The sequence below is a fragment of the Artibeus jamaicensis genome, unplaced genomic scaffold (genome assembly GCF_021234435.1).
Source record: "Artibeus jamaicensis isolate MK-2021 breed Jamaican fruit bat unplaced genomic scaffold, CSHL_Jam_final contig_1015, whole genome shotgun sequence".
NCBI lineage: Eukaryota > Metazoa > Chordata > Mammalia > Chiroptera > Phyllostomidae > Artibeus > Artibeus jamaicensis.
The window spans coordinates 403,123-423,557 of record NW_026521194.1 but is presented as its reverse complement, the minus strand read 5'-3'; the positions used below and the strand labels follow the sequence as shown (position 1 = coordinate 423,557).

At 46.7% G+C, this 20,435-nt stretch overlaps 1 protein-coding gene across 6 annotated transcripts in view; it reads right to left on the bottom strand.

Moving 5' to 3' along the window:
- Positions 1-20,435, bottom strand: part of SP110 (SP110 nuclear body protein) — a 44,404-nt gene that overhangs the window by 1,518 nt on the left and 22,451 nt on the right. For 3 of the 6 annotated variants that reach the window (XM_053663461.1, XM_053663524.1, XM_053663489.1), the window contains 9 exons: positions 20,252-20,401; positions 17,111-17,179; positions 12,903-13,001; positions 12,363-12,505; positions 11,500-11,544; positions 2,806-2,921; positions 2,000-2,108; positions 1,646-1,717; positions 1,000-1,140 (listed from right to left, as the gene is read on the bottom strand). In XM_053663461.1, coding sequence (XP_053519436.1) covers positions 1,000-1,140; positions 1,646-1,717; positions 2,000-2,108; positions 2,806-2,921; positions 11,500-11,544; positions 12,363-12,505; positions 12,903-13,001; positions 17,111-17,179; positions 20,252-20,401 — 944 coding nt within the window. Of the gene's footprint in view, positions 1-999; positions 1,141-1,645; positions 1,718-1,999; positions 2,109-2,805; positions 2,922-11,499; positions 11,545-12,362; positions 12,506-12,902; positions 13,002-17,110; positions 17,180-20,251; positions 20,402-20,435 lie in introns of those variants that run through there. The other 3 variants (XM_053663543.1, XR_008391255.1, XM_053663588.1) reach the window with 3 other exon arrangements.

Sequence of the window (20,435 nt, the reverse complement as noted above, 5' to 3'; positions counted from 1 at the left end):
GGATTAGGACCATTGAGTCACGTGTCTATTTTAGGAGCCCCGCCCTCCCTCTTCCAGCACTCAGACAGCATGGTGGGAGATGCTGCTGCTTCCCTGACGTCGATGAGGCTCTGTCCGGTTGTTAGCTTCGACCTGACAGGTGGTCTGCCCTGAAGAGCTGATTCTGATCACTGCAAAGCCTGAAACTGCTGTGAAATGGGTAATGTGAAATCACTTCTTGAGAGCCCACTTTTTGAAGCAAGGATGACCCTCCTGTTCTCCAAGGCTAAGACTGAGTCAGGTGTGGAGGGGCTCCCTGGGTAGATCCCACCACCTCCAGCTCCACACGTGGACAAAATTTGTGGCTTGTGAACATGCCGCCTTGTGGCATGGAGGAGGGAGGGAGGCTGGGTGCAGATGAGCATCTTCCTTAGCTACCTCCCCGAAAAAGTCAGGACAAGTGAGAGTAAATATCAGGAGAAACTCAAGACACTAAAGTTAAGAATGCCTTGGATTGCAAAGTGGCTCAACTAATTGTCTCTCCCTTTCAAGGAAAGTGGAAGACAAGATCTGCGGACAGTTTCAGATGGTGCCTGAATCCACTGGGAACCTTAGGTTACGAAGACCAAGCAGGAGCATCCTGGAAGTTTATTTCATTTTGTTTAATTAACTCATTCATTTCTATATTTCTGGGGCATGAAGAACAATGGAAGCATAAATGGCCCTTCTCAGTTTGAACGAGGAGGTTGGGTGAAATGGACTGTCTCAGTTGGAGCAGCCCACCAACCTGGAGACTCAGGGTAGATTTTTTCAGGCACCGTGTCCTGCTTGTGGCTCTTTTTGACATCCACCCCTGGAATGCGGACATTCTGTTTTGTTTTTGTTTTTGTTTTTCCTAAAATCTTTGTCTTTTTAGCCATCTCCAGATAGAGAATGGGTACAGTTCTTGCACAGTTCTGTCATCCAGAAGTTAGGGGAAAGTGGAAAGGCCATGAGAAGGAAGTAGGACATGTCCTTTACCTTGTGAAATGTTTTATGGTTGTGGAAGATCAGGCGCATGTCCCGTATGAACCATGCCACTGTGTATACTTTCGCAGTCAGCCTTTCCTTCACCAGGTCCAGCCACATGGGTTCCTTAAAGGGCTCACCGTAGTCTAGAATCTAGGGACAAAGCCACCAAAGGCATGATGTCAGCCCCAGTCATCAGGATTGGATGGATCCAACTTAAATCTGAGTCTGTATTTTTAGGATAATAATAATAATACCATCTGACACCTAAATGCCAGGCTTTTTTCTAAACACTGCCATTACAATGACACATAATCTCCACAATGACCCTGTGACATAGACACTAAAATTACACCCATTTCGGATGAGGAAACCGAGGGATGGAGAGGGTAAGTAACCCACCTGAGATGTCTCAGCAACAAAGTGGTAGAGCTGGGACTTGAACCCACCACAGTTTGGCTCTGAGTTTGAGCTCCTAATCCATAAGCTATCCTTGAGAAAGACATTTCCCCCACAGAGAGGGTGAGACCAGCACCCAAGGCAGGCGAAGCTGGCACCTGCAGACAGTAGCGTCTGCAGGACTTGTCCTCCAAGTTTCTAGGGTGAGTTTGACACCAGAGAGGTGACTGGAGGGTGAGAGGCATTGAATGTGACTTACATTATGTGGGGTCTTCGCAAAAAAGGCGCTTTGTGGATGACAGTAGGTCTTCAAGAGGATGAACTCGCATTTCTGTAAGATGTCAAGAGGGTTTGAAAGGGAAATGCAGCCCCTGGGCCGTGCAGCCCGGCTCGTGTCCAGACCTGCACGTGGGAGCGGCCAGATACACTGGCCCTCTGTCTGCCTTTGTCTAAGGGCCCTGAACAGAGTTGAATTCTATTCAGACTCCATTTTGGTGCGCCGAATGACCATCTTCGGAAGCAAGCCACACTTAGGTGCCCTTTCCCTGAGCCTGTGACTGACTTGTCACGTGTGAAGAGGAACAAGGAGGCCTGGGGTTTGAATCTGACTCACCAGCTGCTCCTCAGGCCCCATTGGCCTTGCCCGGACCTCAGATTCCCCGGGACACTGCTGACTTCCTGAAGACTCCTTTACCCTGCAGAAGGTGCAACTCCACGGGCTCCTGAGAGGTCGGGCAAAGTGAGTGAGGCAGAGCCCAGAAACAGGCACCGTTCCTACGGCTGCCACTGTTCTTCTTCCAGGAATGACTGATGGACACAGCAATGGCATGAAGGGGACACTTCCCAGAGTCTCCAAGATCCCCTGGAGGGTCTGACGGTAGGACTCTCCTCCCACTGAGGGTAGCAGCTGGAGGTCAGTGGGTGGGGGGCCGTGTCAGGGTGAGTGCGGGGGCCTCCTCTCCCTGTTTGAGCTGCTGGGGGCACAAGGAACTCAAACTACCTTTACCTGCCTACCAGGCCTGAGTGTCACACTGGACCTTAACCTGTGAGGCCCTTGGTCCCCATCAGCCCGTTGAAAATGCAGCAAAGCAGGGGGGCCAGGCCTTTTCTGAATAAGCACAGAACACAGACAGCTGGCATTTCCTGTCCCCTTTCCCCTTGGACAGGAATCAATGCTGCAGACCTAAGACAGGACATCTCCATGGTACAGTGGCAGGCTGGGGCCAAGGTGGCCCAGCTGCAGACTCACAGACACAAGGCTGTCACTGACCCCAGAGGGAACTTAGGCTACGCCCCACCAGGCTGCTCTGAGCACAGCTACGCCCACCATGCTCACAGGTCCTGCTCTTCCTGCTGGGGCTGAGAGGCCAGAGGCCGAGCTGGGGTGTGGGCTGCACGAGGTGGCTGTGTCTCACTAACCTCTCAGCCTCCACAGGCGGGATGTGGCAGTCCTCATGAAAGGCTCGTGGACAAGTGTCACAGCAGAGCAGCTGTCCCCCTTTGCAGCACACCTCACATTCCTCCACTTTTTGCCGCTGGAAGAGGAGATAACGTGGGCACCGCTGGGATCAGCAGGGCCCACTGAGCACGGCCACTGTGGGGCTCTGGGACACCCTGCCCTTGCCTGTCCCAGAGTGGATGCTCTCAACTCCACTGACCAGGGTGTTTGGGCCGAATGGTGACGGAGCACCAGTCTGGCCTTTCAGTCCCGGAAGAGCCAAGTGTCAAAAGCAGTCCTATTGCCACCCGAACCACAGACTGTCAGAGCCAGAAGGGGCTGGACTAGATGGTCATGTAAGCCCATTCCACTCACACAGTCCAATGACTGGTGGCTTCAGTGTCGTCAGGGAGATGGTTAGACTGAAACAAAATCTGCATTCTAACAGGATCCCAGGCAGTCTGTCTGCAATTCGAGAAAACATGGCTGTAGGCAACTTCCTCATGTGACAACCTGGAAAGACGAAATGTGTTTTTCTGCAGAGTCAGAGTATCTTAGTACCTGACCCAGGCTGTCCCTGGGTCGGAGCTGGCTGAGTGCCAGCTTGGACAAGTGTATGGGCAACTCAGAGAACGCCCCCTAATGCTATGGTTGACCAACAGGACACAAACACCAAGACAGAGCTGCTGTGAAATGGGGCATTTGTGGCCTTATTTATGTGATCCAGTAAATTCTGTCAGTGTTTCGCCTGAGAAACAACATCTCTACTGCTGGGTGAGGTACTGGCTGTGCTCCCAGCCCCCAAGGCCAGACAGTGTGGGCTCAACCTGGAGAAGAGATCAATTTCTCTATGCTCAAGGTAGGAGTCAGGAGGAGGTGTTCTTTCTCTGTGCTTGTGTGCGGCACTCTCCCCCCACCCCCCGACAGACCATGGCGGGTGAAAAGGCAGGAAATAGATCATTAGGAGCTGGAGCAAAGGATCTGAGGGGCTGGGACAGGCCAACCCCTCCATTACCCTCAACTGTCCATAACCCAGGCATGAGGATCTGGCCAAAGGCTCAGAGAGGGAAATGTTTTTCCATCCCCAACACTGGCCACTCAGCAAGAGCAAAAATTCCCTTTTAAAAAAAAGTATATTTTATTGATTATGCTATTTTGGTTGTCCCATTTTTTCTCCCTTTTATTCCCCTCTGCCCTATACCCTCCCTCCCACCAGCATCCCCTCACCCTTAGTTTGTGTCCATGGGTTGTACATATAAGTTCTTTGGCTTTTCCATTTCCTACACTGTTCTTAACCTTCCCCTGTTTATTTTGCACATTCCTGTTCTAGTTGTTTTCTTTTTAAGGCTTAGTTGTTGATAGTTGTGATTTTGTTGTCATTTGACTGTTCATAGTTTTGATCACCTTCATTTTTTTAGATAAGTCCCTTTAACATTGCATATAGTAAGGGCTTGGTGAGGGTGAACTCCTTCAACTTTACGTTATCTGGGAAGCACTTTATCTGTCCTTCCATTCTAAATGAAAGCTTTACTGGGTAGAGCAATCTTGGAGGTAGGTCCTTGTCTTTCATGACTTTGAATACTTCTTTCCAGCCCCTTCTTGCTTGCAAGGCTTCTTTTGAGAAATCAGCTGACTCAAAATGGGAACTCCTGAATAGGTAACTGTCCTTTTCTTCTGCTGCTTTTAAGATTCTCTCTTCTTTAATCTTGGGTAATGTAATTATGATTTGCATTGGTGTGTGCTTCCTTGGGTCCAACTTCTTTGGGACTCTGTGAGCTTCCTGGACTTCCTAGAAGTCTATTTCTTTTTTTTTTTTTGTATCTTTAAAAAAAATTTTTATTGATTATGCCATTACAGTTGTTCTATTCCCCCCTTCATTCCCCCACCCTGCACCCCCTCACCCCACGATTCCCCCCTTTAGTTTATGACCATGTGTCTCAAGTTCTTTAGATTCTATATTTCCCATATTATTCTTGCCCTCCCCCTATCTATTTTCTACCTACCATCTATGCTACTTATTTTCTGTGTCTTCTCCCCCCTTCTCCTCCTCCAACTCCCCTATTGCTAACCCTCCATGAGATCTTCATTTCTATGTTTCTGCTCCTGATCTAGCTGTCCTTTTAGTTTGCTTTTGTTTTAGGTGTGTTTGTTAATAACTGAGTTTGCTGTCCTTTTACTGTTTATATTTTTTATCTTCTTTTTCTTAGATAAGTCCCTTTAACATTTCATATAATAAGAGCCGAGTGATGATGAACTCCTTGAATTTGATCTTATCTGAGAAGCACTTTATCTGTCCTTCCATTCTAAATGAAAGTTTTGCTGGATAGAGTAATCTTGGTTGTAGGTCTTTGGATTTCATGACTTGGAATACCTCTTTCCAGCCCCTTCTTGCCTGCAAGGTCTCTTTTGAGAAATCCGCTGACAGTCTGAAGGGAACTTTTTTGTAGGTGACTGTCCCCTTATCTCTTGATGCTTCTAGGATTCTCTCCTTCATTTTAATCTTGGCTAATGTAATTATGATGTGCCTTGGTGTGTTTCTTCTTGGGTCCAACTTCTTTGGGACTCTCTGAGCTTCCTGGATTTCCTGGAAGTCTATTGCCTTTGCCGGACTGGGGAAATTCTCCTTTATTATTTGTTCAAATAAGTTTTCCACTGGTGGCTGTTCCTTTCCCCCTTCTGGTACCCCTATAATTTGGATGTTGGAGCGTTTAAAGATGTCCTGGAGGTTCCCAAGTCTCTTCTCATTTTTTTGAATTCTTGTTTCTTCATATTTTCCTGTTTGGCCATTATTTTCTTCCTTCTGGTTCACTCCCTTGATTTGAGTCCCAGTTTCCTCTTCATCACTATTGGTTTCCGGTGCAATTCCCTTAATTTCAATTAATTTAGCTTTCATATGTTCCTCTAATTTGTGACTAAAATCAACCAGTTCTCTGAGCATCCTGATCACCAGTGTTTTGAACTGTGCATCTGAAAGTTTGGCTATTTCTTCGCCGCTTAGATTTATGGGCTCTGGGGCTTTGAGATCTTTCTTGAGCCATTTTTGGTCTGTTCGTGCCTGTTAATTATGATGAACAGAGCCTTAGGTGTTCACCAGGGCAGGGCCACCCAGGTCACTGGGTTGTGACGCTGTATGTGGGGGCGGGGTCAGAGCGGGGAAATGGCGGCCCCCTCTGCTGCCTCTCGCCGCTGGGGCCTGCTCGGTCCTGTCTCACTGCCCACCCTCTGGCTGGTCTATCTGCGCACAAATGTGGGACCACAGTCAACCCGCCACCCTGCACCCTCGCTGGGTACGCTGGTCGCTCACTGGGTCACTCACTGGGTCCGCCCATTGCAACCCCACGCCTGGTATCCGTGTACCTGAGTCCATCTGACCGAGTTTTCCTGTGCAACCTCACTCCGCCAACTGCTGGCTTCGCCCCTCTTACTGGTCAGGCTGAAGAATTTGTTGTTGTCAGACTTCCGAAAAGTTCAATTTTCTGTGTTCTGGCTGTGTTTTCTGTTGCTAACATTTTGTTGTCTCTAAACTTGGTTGTGGGAGAAAGCATGACGTCTCCACCTATGCCTCCATCTTGGTGGAAGTCCTAGAAGTCTATTTCTTTAGCCAGATTAGGGAAGCTCTCCTTCCTTATGTTTTCAAATAAGTTTTCAATTTCTTGCCCTTCCTCTTCTACTTCTCACACCTCTATGATTCAGATATTGGAATGTTTATTTGTCCCAGAGGTTCCTAAGCCTCTCCTAATTATTTTGAAGGAGGTAAAAGACCTATATGCAGAAAACTACACAGCCCTGAAGAAAGAAATCAAGGAAGACACAAACAAATGGAAACATATACCTTGTTCATGGATTGGAAGAATTAACATCATCAAAATGTTCATACTACCCAAAGCAATTTACAGATTCAATGCAATACCTATTAAAGTACCAATGGCATATTTCACAGACATAGAATGAACACTTCAAAAATTTATATGGAACCATAAACGAGCCTGAATAGCAGCTTCTAGTTTGAGAAAGAAGAACAAAGTAGGAGGAATCACAATACCTGATATCAAATTGTATTACAAGGCCACTGTAATCAAAACAGCCTGGTACTGGCATAAAAACAGGCACATAGACCAATGGAACAGAATGGAGAGCCCAGAAATAAACCCAACTCTCCACAGTCAATTAATATTCAACAAAGGGGGCAGTAACATAAAATGGAGTAAAGATAGCCTCTTCAACAAATGGTATTGGGAGAACTGGACAGCTACGTGCCAAAAAATGAAACTTGAGCACCAACTTACACCATACACCAAAATAAATTCAAGGTGGATAAAAGACTTAAATATAAGCCTTGAAACCATTAAAGTCCTAGAGGAGAACATTGGCAGGAAAATCTCAGATATTTCACACAGCAACATTTTTACTGATATGTCCCCTAGAGAAAGGAATATAAAGGAAAGAATAAACAAATGGGATCTCATCAAAATAAAAAGCTTCTACATGGCTAAAGAAAACAGTATTAAATTAAAAAGACAACCAACTGTATGGGAAAACATATTTGCCAATGATACCTCAGACAAAAGTTTAATCTCCAAAATATACAAAGAACTTAGATGACTCCACTCTAAGAAGACAACCAACCCAATTAAAAAATGGGAAAAGGACTTGAACAAACACTTCCCCAAGGAGGACATACAGAAGATCCAGAGACACATGAAGAAATGCTCAATATTGCTAGCTATCAGAGAGATGCAAATTAAAACCACAATGAGATACCACTTTACACCAGTCAGAATGGCTATCATAAACAAAGCAACCAACAACAAATGTTGGAGAGGTTGTGGGGAAAAGGGGACCTTAGTTCACTGTTGGTGGGATTGCAGACTGGTACAACCATTATGGAAAACAGTATGGAATTTTCTCAGAAAAATAAAAATCGACCTCCCTTTTGATCCAGCAATTCCACTGCTAGGATTATATCCTAAGAACTCCAAAACATCAATTTCAAAGAACCTATGCAGCACAATGTTCATAGCAGCACAATTTAAATAGCCAAGAGCTGGAAGCAACCTAGGTGCCTGTCAGTAAATGAATGGATCAAAAAATTGTGGTACATATACACAATGGAATTCTATGCAGCAGAGAGAAAAAAGGAACTACTATCCTTTGCAACAACATGGATGGAACTGGAAAGCATTAAGCTGAGTGAAATAAGCCAGGGGTTGAAAGACAAATACCATATGATGTCACCTTTAACAGGAAGCTAAACGACAAAACAGACAAGCAAGCAAAATAAAAACAAATACACTGAAATAGAGAACAAGGGGACAGCAACCAGGGGGGAGAGGGGAGGGAATTTAAGGGGAAAAAATGGGAGGGATTTAGAGGAGCAAGTATAAAGGACACAGGGACAAGAACTAAGGGGGGTGGAAATGGGAGGGAGGTGGGGTGCATGGGGGATGGGTGGTCTGGGATGGGAGAAATAAACAGAAAATTGTACTTGAAAAATAACTAAATAAAAATTAAAAAAAACCAAAAAGAAACAAAAAATTCTGTTCTGGCTGAATGTTTATTTCTTCCTTCTGCTCCAAATCATTGATTTGAGTCCTGGTTTCCTTTCCATCACTGTTGGTTCCCTGTAGATTTTTCTTTATTTCACTTTGCATAGCCTTCACTTTTTCCTCTATTTTGTGGCCATACTCAACCATTTCTGTGAACATCCTGATTACTAGTGTTTTGAACCCTGCAAATGATAGTTTGGCTATCTCTTCATCACTTAGTTCTATATTTAGAGTTTTGACCTGTTTTCATTTGGGCCATACTTCTTTCTCTTGGAACAGCTGTTACATTGTAAGGGGAAGAGCCTTAGGTATTCGCCAGGGCAGGGCAACCCATACTGCTGGTTGTAGAGCTGTATGTGGGGGAGGGGTCAGAGAGGGAACAGTGGCACTTGCCTGGCTCTTGATCAACTGTCAGTCGCTTCCTCCACTACCCCCAAGCAAATTGGGCTCTTCTGGTGCTGATTCTTGGGTGGGTAGGTTTGTGTACATTCTAGGACCCTGTGGGTTTCTCCGACGAACTCTCCTGTGAGGCTGGGAGTTTCTCCGGCAATCTCAACCTCCATTAAGTTTTTCTAGTTAGAGGTTTTAAGGCTTTATTTTTCCACACCGGAACCCTGGGTTGTGCAGTCTGTCTTGCTCCCCAGTTTTTCCTCTTGTTTATACGCATGCAAATGTGGGACTGCCAGGTCCACCAGCTGCTGCCTTTCTGTGCATCTTCTCTGCCCCTGCTACCCATCTCTGCCCCTCCTACCAGGCTGAATGAATGTTTCTTCTTTAACTCCTTGGTGAGACTTCCATACAATTAAATTTTCTGGTAGTTCTGGTTATTTTTTGTTTTTAAATTTATTGTTGTCCTTCTTTGTGAGGAGGCGAAGTTATTTACCTATGCTTCCATCTTGGCTGGAAATCCAACAATTCTCTTTGATTTGGGGATGGTGTTCATCTTTCTCTTAACTGGGGAGACCTCTTAGCAGCTCTCTCCATTTCCTGGGCCCTAGGACTTCCTAAAAGAGAGATCCCTCCACCATGAAGTTTGGTGGATCTGTCTGGCCTTCCCACCTTGAACTCTCCATTCTTCTTTCTTTTGTCTTTGGGGTTGATATTCTATGGCCTTTCTTGTCCTCTGACTGGACAGCCACCCTGCCTTACCCCAGGGTGCAGATGCCAGTTCTCCAAGGAGCCCAGACCTACCCGCTCTCCCTAGTTGAGACTCTAGTTGAGTCTAGAGTCCTGAGCCCAACCCCAGGCACCAGCAACCCTATGCTCTGGAGTGAAACTGTTTCCAGCACACATGATATGACAGAGAAATGACAGAGACAGGACATACAGCTCCACAATCATGTTCTGTAATAAAGGGCGTGACTCTGGTTTTTAGAAATACTGCTGACAGCTTCAAACCCCACCACCTCCTCTTCCCCACTTGCCACATCTGGGCCAGTTGATAAAAAAGCTATGGATTTCTTCCCTCAGCTCTAGTAGAAAGTTCAAGCCAGACAGGCACTGGCCCAGCAAGAGAATCCTCACCCTATTTATAACTGTCTTTGACAGCCCCACACTATACTCCCATAGACAGGAAGTAGTGCCTGCATGCTGGCCCCTTGGAAATGGAGGTTCTCACAAGCCCTGAGGCCGGGACTCTGCACCAGTCACCCATTTGCCTTGGGTCTTGGGACCCACACCCTGCAGGGAAGCCACAAAACACGTTTATGGTGTCAGCATCTGACGTCTTGATGGTACCCATGTACAGAGGTACACGCCAGTGGGGACTGGGTATAGTGCAGTACAGCAGTGACACAGGGGATGATGAGGCTCAGGGAAGGGCCCGAGTTAGTCCGTTTGTAGTCAGAACTAGACTTGATTCTCATTACCCAGATGGGGTCCCTGACAGGGGGACCGCCAGGTTGGGTCATGTGTGCCCCAGGCTATCATGTGCTGACACGTGGCATTACGAGTAAGAAGAAACTATTATGTTGGGGCCATTCATGAATGATCTGATTTTAAATATCTTTATTGTTTTTTTTCTGGTTACAAACGTAGTAGATGGTCATCATAAAAATTCCACATGTATGTAAATGTATAATTTGAAAGGCAATTTCCCTTGTAACCCCATCCCAGCATAGCCAATTCTTTCAGATTTTTAAAAAGTCATAGACTTACACAGTCACATAAATAAAAATGGGCTTGTTCCACACATATTATCAGCAGTTTGAGCTTCCAAAAGCTTTCCTGACCTCAACGCCCGTGTGGTTTCCCATTGACTGCGGATGAATCTTTACCCATGAACCCATTCGTTAAGAAAAATACCATTCTGTAGATGTCTTAGGTTGTTTTAAAATACTGATGGACATTTGTAGTTTCTGATTTTTTGCTATTATAAACATCTCTTGTATCAAGGTGTTTCAAATCATGGAAAAGATAGTTTATACAAGAAGTGGCATGGGGGGGGACCATTGCCTGACAAACTTTGAATGGATCCAACCGAGGGTCAGGTGAGCCTACAGGGCAAGATGGGACAGGAGCTATTATTGCATCTGCTGGGGGTTCATATCCAATGGGAAGCCCATGAATGGGACTTGAGTTTGGAAGGTGCATCTAAGCAAGCAAAGAAGGCTGAGAAAAAGCTCATGGTACAGCCAGTGGACTGTCATTTTCAGCTGGAGGGAGGCTCTGCAGAGACAAAGCTTAGTTGAAGCACAGACTCCCATTCTGGTGCTGTTGATACAGAGTGTGTGGAATTGGGATGACTGGTGTTCAATCAAGGGTGATCGTCTTGCCCTTTCTGTTCTTTTCTGTTTCAATATCATGTTTACTTTTCAAACAAGAGCACTCGATTTCTGACACCCTGGGTTTGTAATCACCCGTATATCCAGATCTTTGTCTGCAACACATGTACATCATCAGCTTTTGTCCTGATAAATATTTTAAAGAGTTATTTCCTTCCCTATCTCAAATCAGCTATGAAAACACTGGCAGCACATGCACGGAGCTAAAGGGGTCGACCTGGAGAGAGTGCCTACATGTGAAGCTCACTGGGGCTGGGCTACTCGAGGACTGGAAGGTGAGCCTTCGGACTTGAAAAGTCCACCACCTGGAGACTGAGAATGTGGTAGAAATTCACTTGCTATTTACCTCTCTCTCGAGACTTATTCTTGGAGGACAGACCATGAGTCCTTCCTGAAAGAGAGAAGAGGTCAAAGAATTAGGTTATTCTGGAGGCTTTTCTTTTGTGACGATCAAAGTTCCTACTTCCTAAAGAATTTTTATACCTAGACATCCTACTGGGTCTCAAACCCCAGGTGTCTAAAGGAAAAATGAGCTCCTTCCTCCAATCGATTCTTCTTCTGGACTCGATAAAATCATTTTTCTTTCTTGATTACACAAATCCAAGACCTGCCTGTTCTTTTTTCTCAGTCCTCTCTCCACCCACTCCTTTTAATTTGCATTTCCTCCTCTCCAGATAAAATCCTGTGGTTTCATCGCAGAGATCATTTTTGGGTGTAATTGAGAGCCTTTGTGTTGGGATCACTAGCACCCTCATTTGTTGCTCACAGATGGAACAGTGGGTGTGCTGGGAAGTACAGAGGAGAGACTGACCATGGACAAGATGGCCTGGGGACACTCCACCCAGTGGTCCGTCTGGAATGGGGCCTGGAGGAGGCGCTCAGTGGTTGGAGGACATATTGAGAAGCTATGGCTCACGTGTATGTCTTCATCCTGTTTCCTTCCAGCCCAGCCTACCCAACACCAGGCAAAGCTTCTTACATCTCTCCTGACCTCAACACCCTTTGCCTGCACTCAGAGGTCTCCACCACCAGCACTAATTTGCGTTTTTAACATTACCGCCCACATCTTTTTTTTCCAGGAAGGTGCAGCTCTTTCTCAGTTGTGCTGTGGAATCCTAATGGGAATCTCTTCACAGTTCTGTTACTAACACGTCACTCCTGCTTCAAGAATTAAACCCACTATCTATCTGCCCCTCATCATTTTAATACCTCTGTTAGCTGTTGTAAGGTCTTTTGTCCACAACGCATATTCCGCTTCCAGTTCTTTGATTTTTTCCCTTTTCCTTGAATTTCAAATTCAAGTGGCGTCCACCACAATCCCTCCTCATCCTGAATGCACTTCCCGGAGGATCCTGTGAGGCAAAGACAGCCCATCTCATAACCCACTGAGACCCCAAATTCACCCCAAAACTCTACGCTCTCAGACTGAAGGAAGCCCTAAAACCTGGCAGAGTGGTGAGGGAGGGGGAGAATGTTTGTATTTTTTTGTGCCACCTATATGTGGCAAGGACATCATGATCACTGTCACGGCATCCATGGGTGGATGACTCCCATGTGGCAGTGCAGTGGCCTTGCCACCAGGTGTACCACGACATGGAAAAGTTTGAAAATCCCTCCTTGAAAAACCTTTCCCCCCTTCTTCTGAAGCCTAGTTTGCAGGCTCCACTTCCTGCACACAGGGGTACTTTCCTCCCATCTAGCGATCCCTTCATCAAGGGGACCCAAAGCCTAGAGTACCAAGGAACGCACCATTTTTCATTTTCTCTAGATAAAAAACCCCCTTCGCCGTGCCACAGGTCACAGGGAAGTTAGGAGACTGCAAATCCACAGTTTCATCTTTGGGTTTTTCTGAAAGCAGAAGAACACAGTCCGTCACTCATTCTTCATGCTATCTCCCTCATGAGTTCACCTTTCCCCAAATTCCAACAACAGTCTTAGCGACATGAAGGGCATCGGGGAACGCTCTCTGGTTAATAGGCAGGGATGATTTATTTTGAGTGGGAGATTAGATACACAAAACCACTCCTGCCAATGCTGCATCGAATAAAACATTCTTGTCAACCACGTTAGGTGACTGTGTTTTAATTCACAAGCTAATGGGCCATCCCCTAACACGCACCATCCCACCAGGACAGCTAGTTCTTCTCAGATTCTTCTGTCACACCTCCTGCTTTTCCCACTGTGCTGATGGAAGCTGCCCGCTTGGAATGTTTCTCTGTGTTCATGCAGCTGGAGAAAAGGTCTTTGTCTACGAAATTATTGGCGGATTCTAGTGAGGGCGGGGGGGGGGGTAAGTGAGGCAGTTAGCACTGAGGGAATTCTGAGAGGCTTCATTGTTTGCTTTTTTTTACCCCCATTTCATTGCTTCCCTGTTCCTTTCTCTGTGAGTAACAGAAAACCCTGGAGAGCTCTGGACTAATCTGCCAATTGCACATGGAGAGATTTGGCTGCTCAGGACCCTGAGCAGGGATCTTGAGAAGCAGTTTAAAGGATTTAAGAGGGATAGCAGCAATTTCTGCTCCCCCTACCCCTAGCCTCACTGCGGGTGACTTCATTAAAGGCAGACTGCCAGCTGTTCCTCGGAGGCAAGGAGAAGGGGCTGTCCATGGTCTGTGTTGAGTTGCACAGTTACACCTGGAGTGAGGCTGGGAGAACCACTAGTGCAACTCTCTCCCTTGTCTCAGCACTTACTGAGAGAGCCAAAGGGAAATGCATGGAAAAACAAGGATATCATTGAAAAAAGAACAGAACAGCATCAATGGCGAAGAAACCATGAGTTACTCGGGAAAGATACAAACCAGAAAGAATCAGATGACAAAGGAGAGATCCTCAAGAAGTGAGTGGATGATTCCCCCAACAGAGCCCCAGGGGATGCCCAGCCTGGAGGAGCAGGGGCCGCTGCAAGGCTGAGTAGGAATGATGGGGGGAGGAATTTTGTTCCAGCGGCTGGCCAGCACCGCTGCATGAAGTGGCCACTCCACCACTTGCCTCCAGACTCTGCCTGCTAATCACAGCCCGGTGGAGGAGAGCACAGCCTTGGGAGCCAGACCGGGAGGGCTTGTAATTCCGGCTTTGCAATTCACCAGGAAGGTCACATGAAGGTGTGTGACTGTTGCCAGCGCTGAGTGGGAGATCTGCCTAAGTGACATGTCACTTTGGACCATTACTGCAAATCCCAAGGGGGGTTAGTGTGGCAAAGGGACCTTCCACAGTTCTCTGTCTCAGGGAACCGTCTTCCCTAACTCCTACAGTAAGTATGAGCTCTATGAACACAGGTCTCCCTGTGTTTTGTTTATAAGCAGATGCAGGAGCAGTGGGTGACTTTGGGAGCTCTGGTCAGCAAGCCAAAGGGCAGGGTCATGGGCACAAGCAGCATGCTCTCCTTTACCCAGTGCAGGTAGCTCACTGAGTCATGAGGGACCTTGTGTCCCAATTACTTCCAGAGCGACCATGCTGTCCCTAAGTGGGGAGAGAACTTCCTGGTGTGTTCCCCTAAATCCGTTGGCCCAGCCCTCCCCACTCATCTGAGTGAGCAGTCCTGTAAGGATGGGGTCCTGGGCGAGGCCTGCCTGGAGCTCTACAGAACGGATTGGGTCACCATTAGTAAGTGTGAGCCCGCGGGAGGAGCCTGCAATGAAACGTGAGCAACTAAAGAACAAAGAGCGTTCATGGTAACAGAAAGCACCATGGAGGAAATGAAAAGCCCAAAAGAGACAAAGAAGAACAGAATGGAAAAAAAACCTAACTCGCAGATCAGGAAGACTAACTCCCGGAACTCTTACAGAACACAGGCAAAGGGCACCAGGTGAGAATGACAAGGACAGACGCAACCTGGGCCAAGGTCTGGGAGCTTTACGATCAGCGCACACACTGTACTGTTTATCTTCACAGCAGCCTAAAACGGAGAGGCAACGATGATCCCCACTTTATAGATGGGGGGTGCAGGCTTAGATCTGGAGAGCATTCCTGCTGTCCTGAGGGGCGGCAGGCGCTGGAATCCAGAAGCACCATCTAAGTCTAGTGCTCAAGCCGTGGCATCAGAAGGGCCTCAACACCAGTCCCTGTCACATAACCGAGGACAGCAGGGAGACACTGCGTGAAATCAGACGTCACAGAGAGGACAGAAATGTTAAGGAGGCAGGGAAGCTGATGCTGGTGGGTAACTGTCAGCGTCTGCCTGAATTTTGCCTGCGTTTTTTAGCGTTTTTTAAAAAAGATCAGGGGTATTTTTTTTTCTCAGTGTAAAGAGAAAAGAACTTGACATGGGAACATCTAGGTTGATTTTAGCTCATGCAAGTCCTTTCTGTTCTAAATGTCTCCGTAAAATGCGCTGAATTCGTACTTGTTTGGGGATTGAATAGTAAGGTGCTTTGACAATTGTAAAGTGATGTACACACTTATATTGAGACCAGGGCCTCTGTGGATGGTTGGGTGGGTTGTGCACAGAGCCAGGATTCAGCCTTGGAGGGGGCTTCGGTTCCCCTGAGATATAATCCATCTATGTACGTCCTACAACAATCTGCCAGCAGAGGGCAGAAGAGACCGTGGTTTCAGAAATCAGCTTTGGCCATGTGGGGAAAGTGATTGAGTAAGGAGCACCTTTTCCTAGTTCACACAGGTGCACCATAGAGGTAAATAGAGGCCCTGATGTTGGTGTTTACCTTGATGAAGAGGAAAGACTACAGTATTGATGACCTGACAGTTACTTTAGCATAAAATGTGCGAGGCATGGAGGAAGCCTTCCTGACTCCGTCTGATTTTCACAGTGAGCAGAACCGAGGCGATAAAGGGCGGAGAAAAAACGCCAGGCTCTAAGAAGGCACAGCAGGAGTCCTTACCGCTGCCTTGGGGCAGAGAACGCTGTGTTCACGGTGCGGCCTGAGGATGTGTAGCAAAGGGAGGGATGAGGATGTGGGGTGTGTGTGTGCACACCCGTGTGTGTGTGTGTGTGTGTGTGTTGGGAAGTCCAGCAGGGAGGAGGGAGAAGCATGTGGTTTCAGTGACTTATGCATTGAGAAATCAGGCTGGCAGTGACCCGAGGGGTGTGGGTAGGGATTGGATTACGAAAGTAGATTATGTTCTGTTTCTTGACCCCCCCGGGGGGGGGGTTGGGTCCATGCGGGCTCTGGATTTGTGTTAATTCCTCATTTTGTCTGTGAGCACCTCACACCAGTGCTACTCAGCACCAGTGCTTCTGACGAGACAGGGGCTTGATCAGGACAGAAGCCAGAGCACTGCTCTCTTGACTGGGGAGGTCTGGCCCCGAAAGCAGTGTGTTCTGGGTCACAGTTGAGGTACACGCTCTGTCATTGTCCAGACCTGTAACAAACAGGCTTGCAGGTGACCCCAGTCTGGAGACCCCTACCTTGATTAGCACCTGCTATACTTTAATAATAAATTAATGGGGCAAAAAGGCCAAGATGGCTTGTGCCAAAAAAGAGAGGGGGACAAGAGAGAATGCTGAGGAAGTGAGTTATGAAAGCAGAAGAAAAGTGGAGGAGGAGGAGGAGGAGGAGGAGCAGGGGAGGACAGTGGCCCCAACATGCACAAGAGTCCAGGGGGCAGAAGCAAGCCCAGGGTCCGACCCACAGAAACCAGGCCTTCAGCCCTGACTAACACAGGAAGTGGGAACCCTTTTTTTTTGGTTAGGATTAGGGCTTTTACCAATTCCTAGAATGAAGAAAGTGGGAGTTATATTAGAACTTGACATACAGGTTCGGTCATTCTCCCTTAACCACTTTGGGGTCTTTATGTTCTGTGTTGAACAATGCTTCCCTGGGCAGACATGGGTGGATGGGGTGGGCAGCTGTCATTCATTGGGGGTGTGTCACATGTGAGTGGAAAGGAGACCTAGGAGGGGGACAGGGACAGGAGGGAAGGCGGAGAAGGGGACGGAGAATGGAGGTTTCAGCAGCTGGTGGGGCACCTGAGGGCAGGTCTGCCTCTCTTTTACTTACCCTTTTGGGGAATATTTTTCTGCTGAGTCTTTGTTGAACTTTTACAGACATCTGTTTTCCTTTTCTTTTCTAAAAAATTTTAAGAAGTCAGCTGTAATTGGAAACATACATGTACATGCTTTATATGTGAACTACTTTGAAATAATTTTTCCCATTTTTTTCCAGTTTGGAGAAAGAGAGATATGAATTCTTAAGAAAGGAAAATCATAGCATCGACTAAGTAAAAATAGCAAACTCGTGTTAATAGATAAGGAGGCTAAAATATTACAGAAGTCAACACCTCAAATTGTTATGCATAGTAACATGTGTAACGTGTTTATATATATTTAATACAAGTACTAGAAGTTAATAAATGATTACTCTTATAAATATCATACAGCAAGGGCTTTTGAAAGCAGAAGTATGGGGCAAAAAGCAGTGACTCTCGGTGCTGGGTGACTGCAATCCAGGGGATATTTGGCAATGTTGGAATCTTTTTTTTTTGTGACTGGGAGGCAGGTGCTACTGCCCTCTGATTGGTAGAGGCCAGGGGTGTTGCTAAGCAGCCTGTGATGCACAGTGCAGCCCCCACGACAAAGAATTATCCGGCCCAATGTGCCAGTAATGCCAACTTTGTAAAACTCTAGCATAAACCATACTGGAAAAGATAAACTGATTGATCTAACTCAAATTTTAAAAAACATTTCCACAACCAAAAATTTCTTGTTACATGACAAAAACAAAATAAGAAAAATTGCAATAAGATTACAAGGAGTTAATTTTGATTAAACCAAAAAAATAAATACTCTTACATAAAAATGGGCGAACATGATCAGGTGATCCCCCAAAGGAAAATATTCAAATAAAACATTTATTGAACAACAGGCTCTGGTAATTTAGGATCTTCCCAAAACTCAGTGGTTCATTTATAGGGTCAGCAAACTGCAGCCTGAGGGCCAAACTGGCCCAATGCCTGTTCTTGTAAATAACGTTTTATTGAACAGCGGGCCCATTTGTTTATGCATTTCTTTCTTTGTGCCACAATGGTAGTGTTGACTTGCTACAACAGAGACTGTAAGTCCAGCAGAGCCTAAATTATTTATTATCTGTCTCTTCTTGGAAAAAGTTTGCCAAATGCTGGTTTAGAACAACACAGGTTTACTTCTTGCTGGTGCCGTTTGTTGATTGCACATTAGATGAGGTCGTGTGTCAATGACACTCATGGACCCTGGGACAGAGAAGCCTCTGTCTAGAATGTCGCTGGTTCTGTGGCAGAGAGAATGACAACACAAGGGTTCTTAAAGCTTTGGTTTGAAAGTGACCCTCTCACGTCTGCCCACACTTCTTTGTTCATGTCAGGTCACATGGCTGCTCCTGAGTCCATAGGGCAGGGACATTAACCTTCTGAAATGCTGGTCAGCAGTGACTCAACCTGTCCCAGCATGTTTAATCGAATGCACTGTGCACAGAAATTCAAAGGGAAATGTTGGCAAAATACCATTCTTTACTTTAAAAAATTATATATTTATAGACAGAGGGGAAAGGAGGGAGAGAGGGAAACATCAATGTGTGTTTGTCTCTCATGTGCTCCCTACTGGAGACCTGGCCTGCTACCCAGACTGGGAATCAAACCAGCATCCCTTTGGTTCACAGGCTGGCCCTCAATCCACTGAGACACACCAGCCAGGGCCATTCTTTGCTTTTAATTTGTCAAAAACAGAAAAGTCTCATTACTTCAAGTGTTGGTGAAGGGGTAGGAAAAAGAGTGTCTTCCTGATGTTAATGGGTGCCTAAAGTGGCAACAAGTTGATCATTACTATGTGCCAATTTTAAATATGCAGATTAATCGACCAATTGACTTCACTTCTGGAAATTAACCATTAACAAATACTATTGAGAATGAGGATTGGTGCTACTCCCCACTGGGTTAGGTGGAATCAGAGGAGAGCTCAGACTCAGGAGCAGAAAGGTAAACAGTGGGACCTGGGAAATGGTCATGTGAGTCCACAGTGCCCAGTGGAGGTCAACTGCACCCTGGGGACACATTTACTTCTTCCAGTATGTGGACAGCAGGACCAATAAAATGGTGCTGGTCGGATTAAGACAGCATACAGTATATAAAACAAAGTGGAGTCATTTATGATAACTGAAATGGCTGTCTGTCAGCCATGACACTTTGGTTCAAGAAGAAAATTCCCTAAGTCAGAGTAAACTCTTGTGGTAGGGAGACAGGTCTGCCCACGTGGTCAGAGCAGAAATGTGTGGCAAGGAGACACACCTACGATATCGGCACACGTGGTCAGAGGAGCTGTGTCAGCGGGACCACCCACAGCTGGGCTCCTGGGGAGGCTCCACACTGGCCAGTGGGGGTTTCAAGCAGAACAGGCGTGTACCACCCATAAGCTCCTGAGCAAGTCCCACACTTGGCATCATGGGTGCCAAGACATTTACGGAAAGGACCCGGAAGGGTGGAGTGCACCACTCTCAAGGTGGAACTGCGGCAGGCTCCAGACCAGGGCTGAGACAGCTGGGCTCCACACACCAGAGTGCAGCTCCCTGCCACGCCCATCTCCCTTGGCATTAGCCACCAGAGGTTCTGCCTGCTGGACTGAGTAATTTGCCTACAAATACTCTGTTGCCTACCTGGCTCCAGAGAGCCTTCCTTGCAAGACACTGACAACACCCTTGCCCACCATGCTGACTGCTGGACCTGCAGACTGAGACTCTGGGACTCAGGTTCATTATCTCCCAACTGATTGCTGTATGTGTGTGTTATATTCCTCTTACATTGATAGAGTGCAAGTAGGATATTAAGGTACGTTGATGGTCTACTTTGAGTGAACTTGCATTCCCAAAACGCTGAGAGAATAGCATAGTTACTGTGTGTGACTCTTGTCTGCTCTTTGGTCCCAGGCTGCTCAGCAGGAGGCCAGCCGAGCAGTTGCCCAGCTGACTTAGAGGAAAGACTATATTGCAAACAGACACTCGGTGCCACAACACCACTCGCAGACCGACAGACCCTTGCTCTGTCTTCATGCCCTTCTTGTCTATGCTGCTCCCTCCACCTAATACTAACTTCTCACGTCCCTCTAGCCCTGCGCCTGCTGCACTGGACCCTCCCACGCTGAGCCTTCAAATGGCAGATTTGGTCACCAGCCTTACCCTCAGGTCCAGATGTCTGAGCACATTCAATCTTTTTTGTTCGGGCCCTGGTCATTATCTTCAAGGTGCTAGTTGAGTCGTCCTTTCTCTGGGACTCCTGATGCACTGCTTGGCACTTCTTTTGGATTCTGTGCCCAGGTAAGGCAGTACCTGGGCCAAAGAATGATTTGTGAGTAGTTTCCAT